The sequence below is a fragment of the Podarcis vaucheri genome (assembly GCF_965113315.1).
Source record: "Podarcis vaucheri genome assembly, chromosome: 3".
In the NCBI taxonomy this organism is placed as follows: Eukaryota; Metazoa; Chordata; class Lepidosauria; order Squamata; family Lacertidae; genus Podarcis; species Podarcis vaucheri.
In genome coordinates this window covers 20108077-20128895 of record NC_138761.1, presented here as the reverse complement: position 1 = coordinate 20128895, position 20819 = coordinate 20108077, and the positions used below count along the sequence as shown (strand labels likewise).

Below are 20819 nucleotides of genomic sequence, written 5' to 3'. Positions count from 1 at the left end.
CACGGAGAAGAAGGGGATCAGGTCCTTCTGCCTTTAATTGGAGGTAAATCAGTTCACAACATTAAAGGAAAGCACCAAGTATGCGCCAAAGGCAGAAAGTAGAACACACTTTTAGCACCCCCAGCTAGTGCTATTTTATTTTTATTTTTTAAAAAGGCTTGTGGACAGCCCCAGTGCAAGGCAAAATGCAGAGCTGGGCAGAGAGCTGATCGAGGCTCCGTCGCTCTAAGGGGAGGCCCTGGAAGCAGCTTCCCAGGACGGGCTCCAGAGGCATCTTCACAGCATCCTGGGACAGGCTCCACCTCCCCACTCGGTGCAGGGCAGAACCACAACCAGGTGTAAAAGAAGCATCAATAGGCTCTTAGCAACTGCGGCTTGCGTTGTCTCTGGGTGGGTTGGTTACACCTCTCCCTACCGGCTCCCTTTATGGGGAGGCAAGAGCTGCCATGCCCCAGACATGCATTAAGCTGCCCCTTTTCAGAATCAGACAGGCAAAAAAAGCAAAAAAGTTCCGCTGTGGCTGCAAAGGACTTCCCGAAAGGAGCCCCAAGAGGCATTTAGGCCCAAGAGCCTTCAGACTGTCCTGCCACACAGCTCCAGCCGAGAGCATCCTTTTCGGGGCAGGCACTCCCTTGACCTGCATCCTGCCTCCAGCAGCTCCAGAAATAACAGCACAGGACAATAACGGCACACTCTTATGGTTCATTTCCATCACTCTATGGTTATGGGCTGCTGGAGCAAAAAGGGTGCATACCTCTTACCTAACACCTAGCCCTAATTCTAATTTATAAACGTTACCTAGTCGCCGTCTTCTTTTAAAGCCAGCTATACTCACGAGAACACCAAATCACATCAAAAACAGCCACAAAAGCTATGCATGGGTAGGAGAGCTGAAGGGGGAAAATTCCCTCACAGCTGCATGCCTTGGAGGAGGATCAAAGCGCCTGACTCCCCTTCAGAAACATAAAGGAGTTATTATACGTCCAGCACCAGTACAAGGGATGAATTAACTGTCTCCCTTAGAAACCAGAGCCCAGAAAATCCCAGCGCCCAGATTTCCCCTCAGACACTGCTAGACCCTCTGCACCAGGGGTGGAGAACTTCGGCCTGTGGGCCAAATACGGCCTGCCAGGCTTTCCCACTTGGCCAATCGGCTTCCCCCGCAAGTCCTACTCCCCGCCTCCTCCACAGCCCCATTTCCACTGCCTCTCAGATGCTCGCTGCGGATTGGTTGAGCAGCGGATTGGTGTGAAACAGCTGAGAAGTGGGGGAAGCAGGCCCACCGAGCTGGCAACGTAAAAGGGAGCTTGCTCTCTTCCTGCAACACTCGGCGGCTTGGCTTCTTCACTGTGCGCTGAGAAAGGGGGTCCTATTCTCAGCGAAGAAGCACAGCAAGATGAAGATGCAGGGATACAGCAACGTCCTCCTGCGTTGTCAACTCAGCCCTGGCTGTTTGACTACAAGAGGGCAGGCAGGGGAAATGGGTGGATGGAGGGAGGAGAAGGGTGACAGAACCAGGATAGTTTTTTGAAGTGAGTGCGTGGAAATGCATGAATGCTCTGTGTGTGTGTGTGTCCTTGCTCTGTCCAATTTGGATTTGGCCCCGACCAATACTGGCCATATAGGTTTCCACGATGTAAAATGGGCCAAAAAATAAATGCTCTGCATGCAAGTGGACTTCTCTCCAGCACTTCCCCAGACTTTGCTTTCTACTCAACAAATCCCTTCCGGTATTCTCTCCAACAACGTGCCCCTTTTCACAGTCTACATTTAAATCCCCACCTCATTAAAAAAAGAAAAAATAAATTCTGACAACACACTGCAAGTCCCGCTGTACGCCCCAGTTCCCAAGGGAACTCTCTCTCTCCTCCTCCTCCTCACCCCAAATGGCTCTCTCAGCTCCCTACAAAGCTACACCCTCATGTATTCAGTGGCATGGCTGCCACCAAGGCTGAAATCTTACGTACCTGGGAATAAGTGCCAATGAGCACAGTGAGACGCGCTTCTATATAAACGTGTAGGACTGCACGTCTCTCCCACACTTCCACTGTACACTTCCATGCTCCAACCAGAAATTCCCTTCCCCATCCCTTAAAATATTCCCCAATGCCCCATCGCAATGGGCTGACCTACTGTCACCTTAAAACCGAGGCCTTCTATTTCTGCCTGCCTCTGCTCCTCGCTGTCTTGCATGCAAGAGCCTTAGATCTCGGCCTTTTTATACAAGGATGTGCAGTTCCAACCCTCTCTCCCTCTTGCTTAGCCAGGCTTCTAAAATAAGTAGCAGCTACAATTGCTACAAACACACCCATTTGGTGTGGGTTTCAGGGTGGATTTTGTGTGTGTGTGTGTCTGTGTGTGACATTTGGCTGGGACCTTGCGATCTCCAGTGATAAACCACAGCAAGGTTAAATCTTTTACATTCATGACAATAAATAAAAGAGGTGCAAATATGCAGTCCCGTTTTGCCACCCCCGCTGCACAACAAGAGCAGCGGCAACGAAGCAGAGGCAGTTGAGTCACCCTTGTCTGCGATTATCCCTCCTGTTGCGAAAAAAAGGAACTGTGTGAGGAAATGTTCCTGGGTTCAGAGTCCTAGAGAGGCTGTTTCTTCTGAAATGCAGGCGTCTTGTAGTGCTAGACTGGCAGGGGAAGTCCAGACCAAAAGTTTAATCAGAGGGGGCAGTACTGGATAGGCCATGAAAACGCTATCCATGACGGTTGCAGCCCCTCTAGCCTACCCTCCTCCAATGTCTCCATGCCACACAGGAGACGGACTATGCCCAGCTCATTTAAAACAAGGTCCTCATTAGGAAGTCACATCTCACGCTTCTGCATCTCACACTTTTGCCCTGGCATGTCCGTCAGTATTTTTATTTTCATACAATGTGCCCCATTTCTTTCTTTACCCTGCAAGAATAGGCTAAGAGGATCCATCAGCAAGGAGAATGGACACAAGCCTGAAGCTTCTTCCATCCCCATCTGGACAGGCCCAATCCCTATGAGAAGGTGGCTGCAAGGCCTTTACCTGCGGCATACAAATGCCATTTAGGCATCCCGGACATGACCAGATGAACAGGAAAGGAAAACAGAGCACGGAACAAGGATGGGGGTTATTGGACTACAACTCCCATCATCCCTGACCCCTGGCCATGAAGGCTGGGGAACCCAACAACATCAGGAGGGCCACACACTCCTCATCCCTGGCACAGAATACAATTCGCCCATCTCCCTAACTTTCCCTGCCATCCGAAGCTAGGGGTGAGAAACACATACATCCCAATGTCTACCCTGCCTCCCCACCATCTGCTCTGGCTTCAAGGGAAAGTGGAGGGGGAAGGAGGCAGAGAGAAGGGCAAGGCGGGGTGGGAGGAGAGCTAAAATGGGAAGCAGAAAAATCTGAGTTATGCTAGAAGGCAAGGAGAGGGATGGTGGGAGACGGTGGAAGGAAGCCAGGAGGAGGAGAAGGGCAGAGAGATGGGCAGCAAGGACCTCTTCAGACTGCAGAAGACTTTCGTCGAGGGCCCCCGTTAAGACACAGGAAAGAGAACGGAGGAAGTCACAAGGAGTTCTGCCAAAGTCCTGCACTGGCGGAGGGGAAGGGGTGGGGCAAAATGGCGGATTCGTGGAGTTTCTTCCTGCTCTCTCTTGCCGGTTGACATGGTAGCGGTAGAACCAGGGTGCAGCCAGCTGGATGTTCCTCTGTGGGTGCCGTTCCACTCCTCGGTGCCCGCCGGGTTGGGGTTGGGGACTGCCGTGGAGTCCTTGCCAAGGAGAGCAGGAACGGTGGAAGGAGGGGAGGGGTGGCTTGGAGGAAGAAAGCCAGAAGGGGCGGCAGACAAACATCCGGGCGATTGTGGTGAAGGGGTGGGGTAGGGTTTGTTTGTGTGTGTGGTGGTGGGGAGGAAGGAGTCTCAGGAGGCATTTAAGCCTAGTGCACAGAGAGGAGAAAGACAAAATTTTACAAGGCCATAGTGAGGATGCACAACAACCCCAAACAAAAAGGAGGGAAGGGAGATACAAGCCAATGGTACAAGCATGGGGAGCAAACGACTGCAGGTCAGTGGGGTGGGGAGGAAATCACACAGCTGCCCTTTATAATCCTCACAGAACTCTAGCCCAATAGTTGCCATTAATTTGATTTGAACTGATTTTATAATGAATTGATTTCAGAATGCTGTATTATTTTACTGTTGTTAGCCGCTCTGAGCCCGGCTTTGGCTGGGGAGGGCGGGATATAAATAAAATTTTATTTTTATTTTTATTATTGGTGGGTGAGGGGCAAGGAATTTCCTCGGGCAACATGCGACTGGCTAAAGGGTGCTTCGAAATATTCACGGCATAGGGCTTTGCTTAGTCATGGGACCTCGGGGCAGTAACCAGACCCTTTGCCAATCCTGCCATCCTCTGAATGCTTTGGACAACAACACCCATCAGCCAGGGGCTGATCAGTATTGTAGTCCAAAACATTCAGAGGACGCCAGGGTTGGAGAAGACTGCCTAGTGCAAGGAAGAAACACTAGATTGCAGCTGCATAAATGAAGTCTCCCTCAGTTATTCCAACATCTCTTGCTATTACCAGTCTAATATGGAGGGGTGGGAGGGTTTAGAGGGGAAAGGAAAGGAGGGGGAGTGGCTAACATGAAAGGACATATTCTGTTTCTCAAAGAAAATGCTGCTCCTTTGCTCCTTTCCAGAATCCATCTCCTTGACCCCGTGAGCTAAATGGATCGGGTTCCATTTAACGTAATGCTAAGCGGATCGTCCTGAGAATTCTGGGAAGCACTCTAGAGTACATGCTCGGCTCATGAGAGATGGTGGGCAGGCTAGCAAGGCCTCACATTTGTCCAATGTAAACCAAGCACATAATTTCAGTGAGAACGTTTTAGGAGGCAACTGGTGGCAGTGGGAACCCTATCTTCCAGAATCCAGAATCCAAGGAAGCTCAGTTCTCACCGGAATACAGTTTGAACTGAAAAGAAGTATGGCAGTAGCAGGGCTTAGTGCCTTATCTCAGTCAGTTGTTTTTAAGATTCTAGGGAATTTGGGCAGCTGCAAGTTTCAGCCCTTTTCTGGAGTGGCTCCTTAGGCTCTCCATCAATAGCTCTCAGATGGCCCTGCCTCCATTCAGCTGGAGAAGGAAGTTCTATCTGATCCATGTCACTGGCAACCCTTTAAGGCTCAAGCAAGCTGATCCACCATCTTGAACATCTAAAGCAAGGTTTCCCAAACTTGGGTCTCCAGTTGTTTTCGGACTGCAGTTCCCATCATCCCTGAACACGGGTCCTGCTGGCTAGGGGTGATGGAAGTTGTAGTCTAAGAACAGCTGGAGACCCATGTTTGGGAAACCCTGATCTAAAGAAACATGCAATGAGAGAGGGAAGGGTTTGTAGCATAAGAGTGTGGCCTCTGCAGCAAGAAGAGCATTCAAGAATATAGAAATACTACTGCAATGTAGGCTCACAGTACAGACATGACTACAGAGGAAACCAGCATCTGAATTACCGGCTCTTCCTCAGGGATGAAGCCCACCACCCTAAGCCCTAGAGATAGCTATATAAAAGGGGGGGGGGACAGGCAGTCCTTTTTTTCCAGGAGGTGGAATAGATCAGAACAGCCTTCCTCAAGCTGATGCCCTCCAGAAGTTGCTGGACTGCAGTCCCTGTCATCCCCAACGTTTAGCCACGCAGGCTGAGGCTGATGCGAGTTGGGAGTCTGACAACTTCTAGGGGGCACCAGGTTGGGGAAGCCAGCCTCAGAACAAAGGGTAGCCCCAGTCATAGCTTGCAAGGGACACTAGCCTAAGAATGAAGACAAACGCAACATTTGAAGAGCGGAAGGAAGTAGTTTGAAAGCGCCCTTTCCAGACTAAATACAAAACGTACCACTGAAAAACTGGCACCCAAGTTGTGGAGGAACTGGTCCTCATGACTTTCTATTTATTTATTTAACTTATATACCACCTTCATCTTCTAATGATCTCAGAAATCATCCACCCACCTCTCCCTATTCCTGGAAAGGTTTTGGAACTCTTTTTCAAAATATTGGTTTGTGGATTTTCTGGTTAAATGAATAATAAATGTATATGGCAGGGTGGGTGGGGAGAGAGGAAGATGAGAACTTTTGCTAATTCTTCCTTCAACTTGCAACCCCCTATATTTCCTGAAAATCTGCGATGGAATCTCCAGACCAAAATGGTGCTGGAGGATACAGGGCTAAGAGGGAAATGGCAAACAATTAACCCCCTCATCCAGTCCAGTGGAAGCCTCCACTGGATCACAAGAGCCCTGTATTTGATGAGGTGGTAGGCTCTCCCTTTGAATGACGTCTGAGAAGAGGGGAAGGCTGATCAGGTGACTGTTCAGCTAGCTAGACTGTACGTCCACAATGCAAGCTGCAAATCACAAAGCTAGAATCGCATGGTGGGCGGAGGGGAAGGGGGCCTGTGACTGCTCTTAAAATACCACGTCAGTCTTCATTCCAAGAGGGAAGTGTCATTCTCTGAAAAAGTAAAGAATGAGGACTTAAGCCTTTTAGGATTAGGGAGTTCTATACACTCCTTTCCCCCCAAGTTTCTATGGGGTCCTCGCATTCTCTTACAGTTTTTGTTCACGTACTGCCTTTTAGGTACAATCCACAATCAAGATTGCAAGACACCTTGGCGCTGATTGGCTGTCATGGCAATGTGCCTGCGATAGATGGGGGATGGAGAGGCGCATGCAAGCAAGCGAGCAGCTGCAGAGAGGATGGAGAGTTAGTGAGCGATGGAAAGAGTGCAAGTTAAATGTAACCAAAGCATTAAAACAATGGGTCGGTAAGTCCCTCCTCATCCTTCATCTAGGTCAAAGTCCTTGCTGCTAGCTGCATCTGATGGAGAACCCCAAAGGAACAAACATGCTTAAAGGCTGCATTGAGGCAAGCTACGCATCCTCACACACCTTCCCCAACTCGGAGTGGCTACGAAACACACTTCTCCCTAAGCCAAGGAGAGACAACAGGTCTAAGCACCAGTCTTCGAGACCCAAAACCAAAACCAGGCAGAGTCAAAATGCTTTTCGTGAAGGCTCATATTCTTCCACCAAATCTCACTTGTTACATGGACATAGTAATGTTGCCACTAGCTGAAATCTCTTAGGATCCTGCTACTCGCCAGAGACGATGTCCCACCAGTCCACCCAGCCCCAAGCACTCTGTTAGGAAACAGGCTGCATATAGGAAGAAGCTAAATCCTCTTGTTGATAAAAGACCAATCCAGTGGTCAACAAAGGAGGAGGAGGGCAGAGAAGGAGGTTACCTGCTCTAACTCATACAGTGGTACCTCAGGTTACATACGCTTCAGGTTACACACTCCGCTAACCCAGAAATAGTGCTTCAGGTTAAGAACTTTGCTTCAGGATAAGAACAGAAATCGGGCTCCGGCGGCGCGGCGGCAGCAGGAGGCCCCATTAGCTAAAGTGGTGCTTCAGGTTAAGAACAGTTTCAGGTTAAGTACGGACCTCCGGAACGAATTAAGTACTTAACCAGAGGTACCACTGTACTCGCCTATAGAAAATGCAGTTGTGGTGTGTTTGTGGCCTCTTGTGGCCTCAAAGTTTCGAGGTAGATATGCCTTTGAGTCTTCACACATTCATTCCAGTGCCTCTTGGCATGTCCTTCAGATGCTGAACACACACACACACACAACACACACACACAACACACACGTATACACACATACACACCCTACCCCATAAACATCCATTTTCCTGGATGGCGGCAGCCCTAGGACCCTAACCGAAACAAAGCCCTTTACGCTCTTCGCTCCGAGAGCGAAGTTATCTCCTGGGAAGCGAAACAACCTTCTTTCCCTCCCCGTCCCTTGTCCCTGCAACAGATCAGGGGAGAGCAGCACCGTAGGATGTTAGTAGAGGAGATCAAAGCACCTACAATCAGTGGCTTCTGCTCTTACTTCCGCCCACTCCCCCACCTAAAGAAACTGGGGGACGGGAGATACTACTTTCTGAGTTGAGTGGTGAGAACTAAGATGGGAAGAGCTCCCTTCCTGAGTCTGGCTACCCGGCAATTAAGAGGAGCGGGCAGGGAGCATGCAAGAGGATGGATGGAGGTGGGCATGCCACGACAGGCCATCAGCTCCCCGAGACGGCAGGGGCAGCAATTGGCGGACAAAAAAGAAAGAACAGCTCTGGGTAGAGTTTGCTGCCCTCTGCCTCTCTCGGCCGGGCTAGGCGGGTCTTGATGGTGGACTTGTACTTACCCCGTTCCATTCCACGCCCATACTCACTTCCTCGCTACCATCTGTGGCGCTCTCATACTTGACGCTGCCCCCCAGGCTGTCTCGGCTCCTCCGCCTCTCGGAGCCGTCGCCCTCTTTCAGAATCTCTACCACCTTGGTCTGGTTAATGGGGTCAATGCCCTGCAAGGGGACAAGCACAAAACAAAGAGACATGGGGGTTGAGGGTGGGCAAGGGAAGCGCAGAGCCCCTCAAACGTTTCCTAGAGATCTAAAACACTTCCTTGCTTCCTGGCCGTTAACACACCAAAAGGTCATGTGTGTTAATTTTTTTCTGGTGGCGATTTTGGGTGGAGACAGAAAGGTGTTCAGGAAGGAGATTGGAAAGACTATAGAGTTGCCCTTTCGCTTCCTGGATCCCACCATTGTACGCATGCCAAGTTCTGCACCAAGACACTGGCCACATTTGCAGAATCAGATCTTAGCTTCCTAAGCCAAAATATGCCCCTTTATTCCCACTTCGCTCCTCCCTTCACGTGAGTGAGCAACCCAACTTTTCAGCTAACATCTGAACTAGGAAGTGATGGTTAATGGCTTCAACACAAGTTGGGGTATTAATTTAACTTTAATTGTGGCTTCATATTCTGGCTTGTTTGGAAGCCACTAATCATGAGTGGTCTTCAACTAAACTATCCTGTCAGTGCAAGGATTACTGCTACCACTGCAGGATTCTTCTCCCCTCTGCATCTCCTCCTTCTGGTGCACCATGCATCCCACCCAAAATCTGCTCCAGAGTACTGGGGGAACCCCTAGAACAGATTGAGGGCATTTAAAGAGAAGCAGGGGAAGGAGATGGATAAAGTTCCATTGCACAAGCAGCAATCCTTGCAGCTTTTGAGCTATCTACTTAGTGCTATGCTGAATACAACCCCATCTCCCACCTCGGTTTAGATGTACAGTCATACCTCGGGTTACAGATGCTTCAGGTTGCTTTTTTTTGGGTTACGGATGCGCCAAAACCCGGATGTACCGGAATGGGTTACTTTCAGGTTTCGGTGGTCACGCATGGACAGAAATGCTAAATCGTGCTTTGCGCATGCACACAAGCACTGAATCGCAACCCATACGTGCGCAGACATGGCACTGTGGGTTGCGAACATGCCTCCCACATGGATCATATTTGCAACCCGAGCATCCATTGTACTGGGAAGCTATAGCTGACTAAGGTTTCCTGGCTTGCTCATTGGCTTGTGTGAAGGGAGGGGAAGAGGAGGAACAGAGGAGGAGCAAAGGTGGCTTTATGCGCCTTCTTTGTATCTTGACTTTCTAGGAACATACAAAAACAGTCCTCCTGGATCAGATGAAAGGTCACGAGGTTGCCTACATGGCGCTTGCAAGCACCCATGTGCCACACAGGGTTTCTCGGGTGCCCTCAAGGTCTGCTCCCCAGTCCTTCCACTCGTTGAAATTCTACTGCAGCTAAGACAATATGTACTCACGACTGTTGCTCTGGTTTGCAAATGTGCATGGGGGCCCAAAATGTTAGGTGACCCTGAAGTCCAATCCTATCTCCTATACCAAACAGATATCCCTGGAAAACCCACAAGCAGGAGAAGAGGTAAACAGCTTTCTTCTACTGTTTTCCGCAGGAAGCTAAGCTGAGATTTGGTTTTGTGAACATGGCTGTTGCACGGCTTGTATGGATTACATACACATTTTTTATATATGCATATATTTGCCCAACACACATCTTTCCCCCCCCCAACTTTTGTTATTCGGGGGTGGGGCACGGAGCAATGGGACAGTAACAAAACCCTCTTCCTCCATCACTACATAAACTTCACCAGACATTGCCCACACTTCCATAGCCATAACACAAGCATAGGCTAACTTTGGCCCTCCAGATGCTTGGGCCTACAATTCCCATCATCCCTAGCTAACAGGACCAATGGTCAGGGATAATGAGAATTGTTGTCCCAAACATCTGGAGGGCCGGAGTTTGCCTATGCCTGCCATAACGGCAAAAAAACATGCCTTAAAAAAAATGAAGCCAAATGTTCTCCAGATGCTGAATTCCACAGTCATCTAAATGATCCAGTTGTGAAACACACTGAGCTTAGCTCAGCTCCTGGCAACAAATGACTAGGACATCAAGATGAGACCATCAAGAACATCCAAAGTAAACCGGGGTAAAAATAAACATACATACAAGGAGTGTTCCTGAAACTCTTCCATTTCATGCCTTCGAGCAACTATATGGCCTGGGCACAATTCTATATAAATTCATTGCAGTCCAACCAGCTGGACAGATCTACATTAATGATCTAAAGCTCATTTTCTGATTAAGCAGAACTTTTCCAAAGGAGTCATCAAGCACTTGACAGGCAATCAATGCATTTATGCAATCAAATCTTGGACTGAGATATGAATGAGCTGTGTGCACCCGCACACAGCTGTTCTACTCCTTCGTCAAGTCAGGATGCCACAGTTAGCTTCCCATTACGTCCAAACTGGGAACTATGGCTAATGGCTTCCCAACAAGCCAACGTTGTAAAGCCATGAACCATAGCTTCATGTTCTGGCTTGGTTTTGGAAGCCATTAACCATAGTTTCCTGTACAGACATAAAGGGAAATTATGGATAATTACAATTACCCAATTTGCTTTCCTGTAAGGAAGCAAAGCAGCTGCTTACAATTGCATGAAGCTCATTCATACTGCGGCTTAATAAGACAAGATTTTATTGCCTGAACCCAGACAATGTCAAGTAAATTATTTCGGCCGGATTCTATAGCCTGCTGCGATTTCTTTTGCTGATGAAGTGGAAGTGTCCTGAAATAAAACATATCGAGCTGCAACTTTCTAGCAAAAGCCACACTGACAAACAACTGGCCACATCACCTCAATCAACACCAGCAGGGAACTTTATAAGAGCATTTTACATATTTGATGACAGCCAGTGGTTTAGGCTCCACCGTAAAAGCCTTAAATTGCCTGGAAAATCTAAAAATCAGATGAAACACTCAACTTTTGCTTTCTTCTCCCTAGAGTTCCCTTTACACAAGAAGTTGTTCGTGGGGTGGTGTTGGCCTTACCTGTCTCCGGGATCGCACTGCACACTCTTCCAGCGTTTCCGCAGCCTCCAGCTTGCCCTGACGCCTGTACAGTGCGCCCAAGTTTCGCAGAGTGGTGTTCACTGTGGGGCTAAGGAGAAAGGGAAACACTGAAGCCAGCAGTCCTTGCTTACCATGGCAATACCTTGAACACTGAGCCGCCCTGGTCTACACACCTCCCCACTTCCCATGACACTGAGATTGCATAGCTGAGATTGCATACTACCCAGCAATTACGCAGAAAAATGCTGCACAAGGAAAGAGGTACTTGCCCCTTGCTATTAGGCCCTAAATGGGCCTATTCATGTTAGTAGCAGAAGTTGAAAGCTAAAAATAAATAAAATGGGTGGGATCCGAAACTACAGGAGGCTTTTGGATCCAGTGGATACTTCTGCTAAAGGAAAAGAAGTGACTTTTGCTGATTTGCCCTTCCTGCTGTATCCCCCACCCCGATGTGACTTTCCATTCTGTTCTGAAGGGTCCCCCAAACTCTCTGGAGCCAATTTTCAAGGAAGGAGGTGCTCTGAAGGCGGGGGGGGGGGAGAGAACTGGAAAATAAGAACCTCGCATTAGTAAAGCCACCCGCTGGATCAAAAACTGTTACAGGAGCACTTGGGCAACAATTCCATTCAACCCTTTGAGTCGCAGAAGGGAAGGGGGGGTTTTTCACTGGTGGTACCAGTGTTGTGGAAAACTCTTCCCGATAAAATATGAAGCCCCATTAGTACTGTCGTACCACCGGCTCCTCTCTAAACAAGGGACCTGCTGTTTCAACTGCTGTTTTATTGTTGTATTGTTTTAATGGACCTGTACATTTTCATTGGGGATTAATACACACCGTATTTTTCGCTCTATAGGACGCACCGGACCATAGGATGCACCAGACCATAGGAGGGGGAGAACGGGGGGGGGGGATTTTCTTGTTCTCCCCCTCTAAAACAAGGTGCGTTCTGTGCGTTCAAGGTGCGTTCACCCGAAGCCTCCGGAGGCTTTGGGTTCCTTTCGACCTGCTCTTTGGGGCTGGCAGTGGGGGGAAGCACTGCTTCCCCCCACCGCCAGCCTCAAAACCAGGTCAGGGAGCAGCGCAGAGGTGCCGACGTCTTCCCGCTGTCCCCCGAGCTTGTGGGGCTGGTGGGGGGGGAAGCGTTGCAGCCTTCCCCCCACCTTCGTACAGGCTTCGTAGCCTCCGCTGCCCTGCGGAGGCTTTGCGCAGCTAACCCCAAGCTAGAACAGCGAGATGGAGCACTGCGCAGCGCTCCTTCTCCCTGTTCTGGCTTTGGGCTTAGCCACGCAGCCTGCATTCGCACACATTTCCCCTTAAATTTTGGAGAGGAAAAAGTGTGTCCTATAGAGCGAAAAATACAGTAGTATTTAACATTTCAATGAAATTGTTCTATTTTGCTCTTCAGTTATGTGTGTTTATTTATCTATAATTAAGCTTAATACTTTTAAATCACTTAGAAGCCACCTTGGCAAGTAAGTGGCATATTAACTAATAACTGAAATAACAGTGATAAAGAAATCCTGAAAGCAACTTACCTGCTGACCTTGCATGCCTTGTACCAGCCACCATACTCTGCATATGCAATGTTTTCTCTGTGCTTGCTCTGGAAAGAGGAATTGGGGAATGAGGAGAAAAAAAAGAGAAGACTTTGTTAGAATAGTCAAAGCATCAGTGCACTAAAGACCATGGCTGGTTTGTTTGCCTCTGCTTGCGTGCCTAACAGGGATAAAAAGATATAAGCTTGTTTGGTCCCAGTTACCTTGCCGCAGTCATGAAATTAAAAGACGCCTGCTTCTTGGGAGAAAAGCAATGACAAACCTAGACAGCATCTTAAAAAGCAGAGACGTCACCTTGCCAACAAAGGTCCGTATAGTTAAAGCTAAGGTTTTCCCAGGAGTGATGTATGGAAGTGAGAGCTGGACCATCAAGAAGGCTGATCGCCGAAGAATTGATGCTTTTGAATTATGGTGCTGGAGGAGACTCTGGAGAGTCCCATGGACTGCAAGAAGATCAAACCGATCCATTCTAAAGGAAATCAGCCCTGAGTGCTCACTGAAAGGACAGATCCTGAAGCTGAAGCTACAATACTTTGGCCACATGAGAAGAGAAGACTCCCTGGAAAAGACCCTGATGTTGGGAAAGATGGAGGGCACAAGGAGAAGGGGATGACAGAGGACGAGATGGTTGGACAGTGTTCTCAAAGCTACCAGCATGAGTTTGACCAAACTGTGGGAGGCAGTGGAAGACAGGAGTGCCTGGCATGCTCTGGTCCATGGGGTCACGAAGAGTCAGACACGACTAAACAACAACAGCCTTGCCGCCATGTCGGCTCCAATATTGGTGTGCTTTGAGACTACATACATATAGACCACGACCATTTAGAACAGGTATGAAGAACCTTTGGCTTGCCTGGACTACAACTCTCATCAGCCCCAGCAACGCTGCCCAGTGGCCAGGGATGATGGGAATTGTAGTTCAGCAACATTTTGAAGGGCCAAAGGTTCTGCACTTCTGGTTTAGAATGACACCACTGTCCCCTAAAAACTGGAGAACGAGATAACAGATTCTGGGAAGACTCAAGTATGTGATTAAGGCAACTCGGCAAAGATACCAAAGGCAGCTTTGATCATTAAAAAAACAATTAGTGAGCTTGTTGGTCTATTGCAGGCTTAAGCTAAGTAGCACAGGTCTTGCTACATTTTTTAAAAAAGGGGAGATGGCTTCCCCAACTTATGCATAGAAAAACATATTGTTAAGCAAATATCTGTTTCAGCCAAAAGAGATGAAATGGTGACGCAATGCCTGGGACTTTGGAGTTCACAGGTCTGCAAACAAGGACACAAGCCTAAGTACATAAAGATGCAGTCACAGTAAAAGGCAGTGTAAGAGGAGATCTTGTAAGAGCTTAATAAAAGTTAATTCCATTAACAAGCAACTAAAATCCTTATTAAGCAGAAGAGCCAGTCTCAAATTTCTCTTCAAATACCTGAAGAGGGCAAAGACTTGTTATCTGCTGCCCCAGAAGGCAGGGCTAGCCAGATCTGATGGGCTGAAAGTTACAGGAGGGGGAGATTCGGATTCGACATTAAGAGACGCTTCTTGAAGGTAAGTACAGTTCCAATTACGTGTGTGTGTGCCCTCTCCCTTTCAGATGGATATTCCAGTTTCTGAATTTCCTGAACGGAGTAAGGGATTCGGCTAGGCCAGGCCTGAACGACTGTCTCTAACTAACAGTTCCTCAAAGCGTAACTTGAATGTGTGGCCAGAAACTGAAAGCCACTTTGTCTGGTCCGCTCCCTCTACCCAGGAACAAAATTCCTGTCTTCTAACAACTTCCCACCGGAACTGTGCCCAACCATTTTATTTTTTTTTTAACCACTTTTCTGGGGGAGTCAGCCAAGGAACAGTAGGCCGATTGAGGCATTAGGTTCCCTAGGCTTAGAAAAACTTCCTGTTGTTTAAAAAAAGAAGTTATTTTTAAATCACTTTGGAGGAGGAGTTGCTCCTCCAGAAAATTCCCTGGCAGGCCTGCTCTCTGGGGGATTCCTAGACGGTCATGCCTCAGGCTAATGCCTACAAGGGTTTAAGCGCTGAATTTGTGGGGGGAAGTAGGTTAATGCATGCCAGGGCTCCATTCCAGCAAGGATGGGTGATCCTGTTTCGAGCACTGTGTTACCAGGCCAAAGCAAGAGGACTTGGTAGTCCTCAGTAGGGCTATTCAAAATGTGGGCTCTTCATTACAGAGACAAACAGGATGCCCAGAACAGGGTTTTAATTGTGCTGCGTTTCACCCAAGTCTAAAAATCGCAATTAGGTTGCTATGGGGAGTTGCATTACTGCCGTTGCGAAGGGTGAGGACTCTGACGTTCTCAAGAAGGTATTCAATTCAGACCTTTGGCCCTCCAATGACGTTCAGAAGACGGCAGTCTGGGGTAGCAGGAGACCATCAATGGCGATTAACCTCTAACACAGGCTCCCACAGGTTTTCCATATAAACTGTGCTGGATCTCTCAGGCACCTCTGATCTACTTCAATCACAGTAGCTCCGATGGACACCAGTGCCCCACATAGCTGCATCATTCTGTACGAAGAACTGGCAGACTTAGCATCCAAGAACGGCCCATTAGGGCATTTTGTAGGTAAAGATCGCAAGAGGCATTGTCACAGGATGTGGGGTCAGGGGTCGGAGTCAGCAGTTTGGCTGAAAACTTCTGCCCAGCAAGAAGAGTTCCAAACTTATGAGCTTACCTATACGAAGCTGAGAGTCACCCTCATCCATTTAACGGGGCTTAAAAGTCTTAATTTGCACTGAAAACCTTTGAGATGGCACTGAGATATCTCTTTGTAAAAAGGACCATCTTTCTGCCCCATAGAATTCTGTTCCCTTTCGGAACAGGAAGCTTTTGTTTTAAAGGGCAATATGAATTTAGTTGTCCCTACCCAGGGCCTGCCCCACAAATGGGGAACCTGTGACCCTCCAATGTTGTTGGACTACAATTCCCATCATCCTTGACCACTGGCCATGGCGCTTTAGATTGATGAGAGCAGGCGTTCAATAACATATTGATGGCCATAGTTTCCCACCCCTACCTTAGCCTGTTCCTTAGGAGTGTTCCCTTAGTAGTACAATGAAGATGGTCTATCTATTCCCACCTCCCAGGGTCAGTATGTACAACATGCATTGTGAAAAGGTGCCCCAAGTCCATCCACAGGAAGATGGCTATGGCTGCCGTTCTATACACATTCACTCGGGAGCAAATCCCACTGTGTTCGAGGAAGCCTGCTTTGCGAAAACATTTATGAGGCTGATCTGCATGGATGAAGCTATGTTACGTGGATAAATATATGACAAAAGGAAAGTGGGGGGGGGGAGGAATGCTCTAGCAAGATGGGTTTAATGCTTTTTAATAGCATGGCAAAGAAACCGAGAATGCCAGTAGAAGATGACATCATGGAGAATGGAAACAGAGTACATTACTGAAGAGGAGCTGCTTAGTCCAACAACAACATATGATCTCACTCCTCTGCATTGGTTGCAAAAATCCTCTGTTTTGCCATTCTGGAAAGCTCCAGTTCACTTCTGCATTCAAAGAAAAGCTCATTTAGCTTAGCTGTTAAGATAAAAGTTCTTAGTTGGGAAGTCCCCAGGTCACTGACTGTCCCCAAGTCAGCCACTGACTTACCCTTGACTGTCCTGTCTCAATCTGCTTCTCTCCCCCCCCCGCCCCCCCGCCTGCTTTGGGGATACTGTGTTGACCTACCCAGAAAGGTTGGTGATTACTGTGATGGCATGTATAACTTTGAACATATATGGGCTGGGAGACACTTCTGAAATACACAGTATTATTCAGAAAGTTTTCCCTAGAAAGCAAGATGAATGTTGGTACCTGTTTAGATATACAGATGTTTTTAAGAGCCATAGCTCTGCGGCAGAAGATCTGCTTTGCATGCAAAAGGTCTCAAGTTCAATCCCCAACATCTCTACGTAAGGCTGCGAGTGTCCCCTGTATGCAACCCTGGAGGACCAAGGGTCTGATTCGGTATAAGGCAGCTTCCTATGTTCCCACAAACTACAGAACCTTTAGACATCTCCCTTTTCTGTCCGTTTCAGCAGAGACTGACCCACTTGGTGTCTTCCAATTATCACTCTTTTTAAGAGGCAATGAGTTTGCTACTTACAGACCTCTAATTGTAATGCCGAGTACTGCAATGTGCAGAGAGGTGTGCTTGCAAACACGCAGGGCCACATGGCCGGCATGTACCAGGAAGTCTCCATCAGTCACAGTTCACATGGATGTCCACAATCAGCTTTATTGTATTTACACTTTTCATTCCTACTTGGGGACAGACCCCAGCTCAGTGACAAGAGCATATCCTTTGCCTGCAGAAGGCTCCACATTCACTGCTGGAAGCTCTAGTAAAAAGGCTCAAGTAGCAGGTGATGGGAAAGACCTCAGTGATGGAGCACTTCATTCACCTGCAGAAGGCCCAGGTTTCAATTGCTGACATCTCCAGATCGGGCTTGGAAGATTCCCTGTCTGAAACCCTGGAGAGACAATACAGAGCTAGATGCACCCAATGTCTGACCCAGAATAAGGCAGCATCCTATGAGATGATGGAGAGCCCTTGCCCATCAGACTAGAAAACAGATGAACCAATAGGAAGCTCCCTAGTCACAAGAATGCTTCAAGTGTGAGCTGGGCCTTAGTGACTAACTTAACTAGATGCTTGCTGCATTAAGGAACTGGGAGGGGAAATGGTCTGAGCCTTATTGCTCCACCTTTTTCCAGCTGCTCCCTGCTCAATGTGCTGGAGTGAAACTCTGCCAGAGGAGGCCAAAGTAGCCACAGTAGTGAAAGGGCAGTCCACTGAAGGAAGACCATGCAGGAAAGAGTCAGGTGGGATTAGAGTACCACGGCTCCAGGTTTGGGAACAAAACCTGCCCCCCTCATTTGCTTCCTGCCTGGAACTGAAGAATGCATGAAATATTTAAATCATGTTCACAAGTACTTGACAGAGAGGTGTTGCATCGCAGTGTTTTTTCAAGCATGTGATGAGAAACAGAGAAGGTTGGTGGAAACAAAATTACATAGGATTAAAAGGATCGGCAGACAGATTGCTGATAGGGCAATGAAGAGGACCTAAATCAGTACCCTTAGCTTCTTGATAAAGATCCTGGTTGACAGAAGAGGGAGTTTTGCCTCAAGAACTATGTATGAAGTCTCTCATTTAACCAGCTGACTCATTTGAGCCCACGATCCAGGTGAAATCCAATTAAAAGACGCCCAGCTGGTTTTTTCCAGAGGAAAATTTGTTTCAAGTGGCTCTTGATTTCAGCCACTTCCTGACATGAGATCATATCATAGGAGGGTCAGATTTTGTTAGCCAACAATATTCAAGGCAGCACATAAACACACAGTTCTCTGACTTGACTCCGAGATCATCCAGCAAGAGCAGCAAAAATTCTTCAGCGAAGAAAGGCTGGCTCAGAACCTGAGAAACAGGCACCCATCTCACTCATTCTAAACCATCTGTTCCACAGGAGGGCATTCGGCAAGCCTGGTAGCGATAAGAGTGCCAATACCCTACTTATTTCTTGTAGTGACATGACCCATGTTCAAGGGAAACAGCCTGAGACATTAAAGCAGGCATCAGCCATCAGGTAAGATTTGTAAAAATGGGGGAGAAATTGAGAAAAAGAAAACCAGGTGGGTTCTGCTCAACTGAATTCCAGCATGGAAAGTGTGCTGGAGCTTTTATATTCCTGCTTGTGAAGTTCTGTGCTGTGCTCAGCACCTTAGCCCAGAATCAGATAGGTAGCCGTGTTGGTCTGCCATAGTCAAAATAAAAAAATTCCTTCCAGTAGCACCTTAAAGACCAACTAAGTTAGTTCTTGGTATGAGCTTTCGTGTGCATGCACACTTCTTATTTTAGCCCAGAATGTTTCAGAAGCATGTGAAGTCTTTGCAATTTATCTGTTTCCAAAGGAGCCATGAGCCATTGCTCACTGCACCATGGGCTGGAACATGTCTCCTAAGTATCTTGGGCTTGCTGTAGCTCTAATAGGCAGGGGTTTCTAAGACTGGGAAATCTAAAGCAGAAGGTGATGGTGCAGAAGACTATAGTGTCTTCCTATTACCCTTCTCTTAAGCCTTGGGGCTGAAGGCGCTATTTTTTCCTGATCAGTCAACTGAGCTTTCCAAATGACCGAATTCTGAGGCTTGAGATTTATTTTTCTAAAAACATTCTGGTTCTGCAGTCTGTGGCCCAGAAACCTGCTGAAATCCCTTCATCTTCCACTCTCCAGTTCGTCCTAAGGAGTGCACTATAATAAAGAGAAAACATGCAAGGCACAGGAAAAACAGTGCAATCAATTTCAACTCCTGTCCCAGAAAGTTTCTATGCAGTCTGAGTAGCAACCCCTCGTCCCTACTGCCTCCCATGACACATTAACACACTACAACCCAACAAAATACTGCTGCACTAAGGTATTCAGCCCTCCGCTGCAGCTACCAGTCAGCAGGTTTGGCACCATCAGAGATCCACTCTAAGGCAAAGAGAGGATGGTACCATTTCTGGAGCTCTTCCCAATGCAGGACAGGTGAACAAGGAAAACTCAGGTGTGCGCTGTGTGCCTGCTCTCACCCACCAGAATAAATGTTCTCGCACTCACCTTGCTCATCTCCTCTCTTTCTTCTGCATGCATCCATATCGGCTTGTGCTCGTCTGCAGGATAAAATACAAATCTGGTTAAAACAAAACAAAACAAAAAACAAAACAAAACAAAACAAAACACCCTGTTGGTATTTCATAAGGAATGCTACTCTTTCCCATGGTACAGTCGAGAAAGGAAGAAGCTTAAATTTTTGGATCCGTTTGCTTATTTTCTTTGGAGGAAATAGTTTTTGCCAGCTGGGCCATGAAAAGAAATAGGTAATTCAAAGAGTACTGTTGGAGAAGGAGATAGGCACCTAGGCTCCAGCCTGCACCAGTGGTGTTTGGGGGGCGGGCACAAGGGCGGCTGCCCTGGGCACAAACTTGTTAGGGGTGCAAAATTTAAACACCTGGTGCTGCCTCAATACAGCTGTGCACTTCTGGCACTGGGCTCCTTTGAAAATGGTTTCTACCTATAAACCAGGAAGTGACCTCTTCCAGACAACGGAATGACTCTTTTCTTATCTCCATGGCTGCGATTTCCTGGGTGACGCGGACGCCGTTTGGCAGTTGAATGCGCATGCACACTCCTTTCCTCCCACAGTGTGGTCCTGGGCACAGGCAACCCACGATACACCACTGGCCTGCACACCCCCACCAAGCCCTCCTCGCTCTTCGCTGTCCGTACCATCCACAGAGCCAAATTCCTTCACATGGGCCCGGGTGAGGATCTCCTTGTAGAGGACCTCTGCTTCCTTATATTTGCCTTGTTTCAGGTAACAGGAGGCCTGGGACAGAGGACAGGAATGACAATCTTAAAAATGCAGCACAGGCAGCCACCGATCCTCATGCGAGATACCCACCCCCACCCCCTTTTCACCACCCAGTGGACTCACCAAATTGTTCTTTGTTTTGGCCACGTTTGGGTCGTCAGGCCCCAGGCGCGACTCATAGATCTCCAGCGCCCGACAGTAGTAATATTCTACCTCTTCATACTTTCCCTGATTCTGGCATAGCAAAGCCAAGTTATTTAACTGTTTGGCCACATCCGGATGATCTTTGCCTAGAACCTGAAAAGGAGGCAAACAAACAGAAAAGGCTAGTTAGGAAGAAAAGAAGCAAATCTGGGAATATGGCAGGATCCTTTTACTTTGGGGGGGGCGGGGAGTGGCCCATGGAAAGTCATTTGGAGCTTCAGCTCTGGCAGAAATAGCTCCTTCTGCATCGTATTTGACACCTGCCCCTCCCTAGGCATTGCTCTGAATCCACATGGATCCACACTTTGCATCCAGAAGGTGCCAGTTTCAATCCCTGGTATC

At 48.0% G+C, this 20819-nt stretch overlaps 1 protein-coding gene and 1 long non-coding RNA gene across 11 annotated transcripts in view; one reads left to right on the top strand and one right to left on the bottom strand.

Annotated features, from left to right (window-relative positions):
• The window catches only part of KLC4 (kinesin light chain 4), a 62066-nt gene that overhangs the window by 11679 nt on the left and 29568 nt on the right, over positions 1-20819 (bottom strand). For 4 of the 10 annotated variants that reach the window (XM_082217596.1, XM_082217592.1, XM_082217595.1 and 1 more), the window contains exons 8-13: positions 20397-20570; positions 20189-20288; positions 19520-19572; positions 12882-12949; positions 11325-11433; positions 8255-8413 (exon numbers count right to left, since the gene is read on the bottom strand). In XM_082217596.1, the coding sequence (XP_082073722.1) occupies positions 8255-8413; positions 11325-11433; positions 12882-12949; positions 19520-19572; positions 20189-20288; positions 20397-20570 (663 nt within the window). Of the gene's footprint in view, positions 1-1252; positions 3932-8254; positions 8414-11324; positions 11434-12881; positions 12950-17131; positions 17393-19058; positions 19172-19519; positions 19573-20188; positions 20289-20396; positions 20571-20819 lie in introns of those variants that run through there. The other 6 variants (XM_082217599.1, XM_082217600.1, XM_082217597.1 and 3 more) reach the window with 6 other exon arrangements.
• Positions 13700-16682, top strand: LOC309529803. Its single transcript, XR_014218474.1, has 2 exons — positions 13700-14451; positions 16007-16682. It is a non-coding gene; the product is annotated as an uncharacterized lncRNA (long non-coding RNA).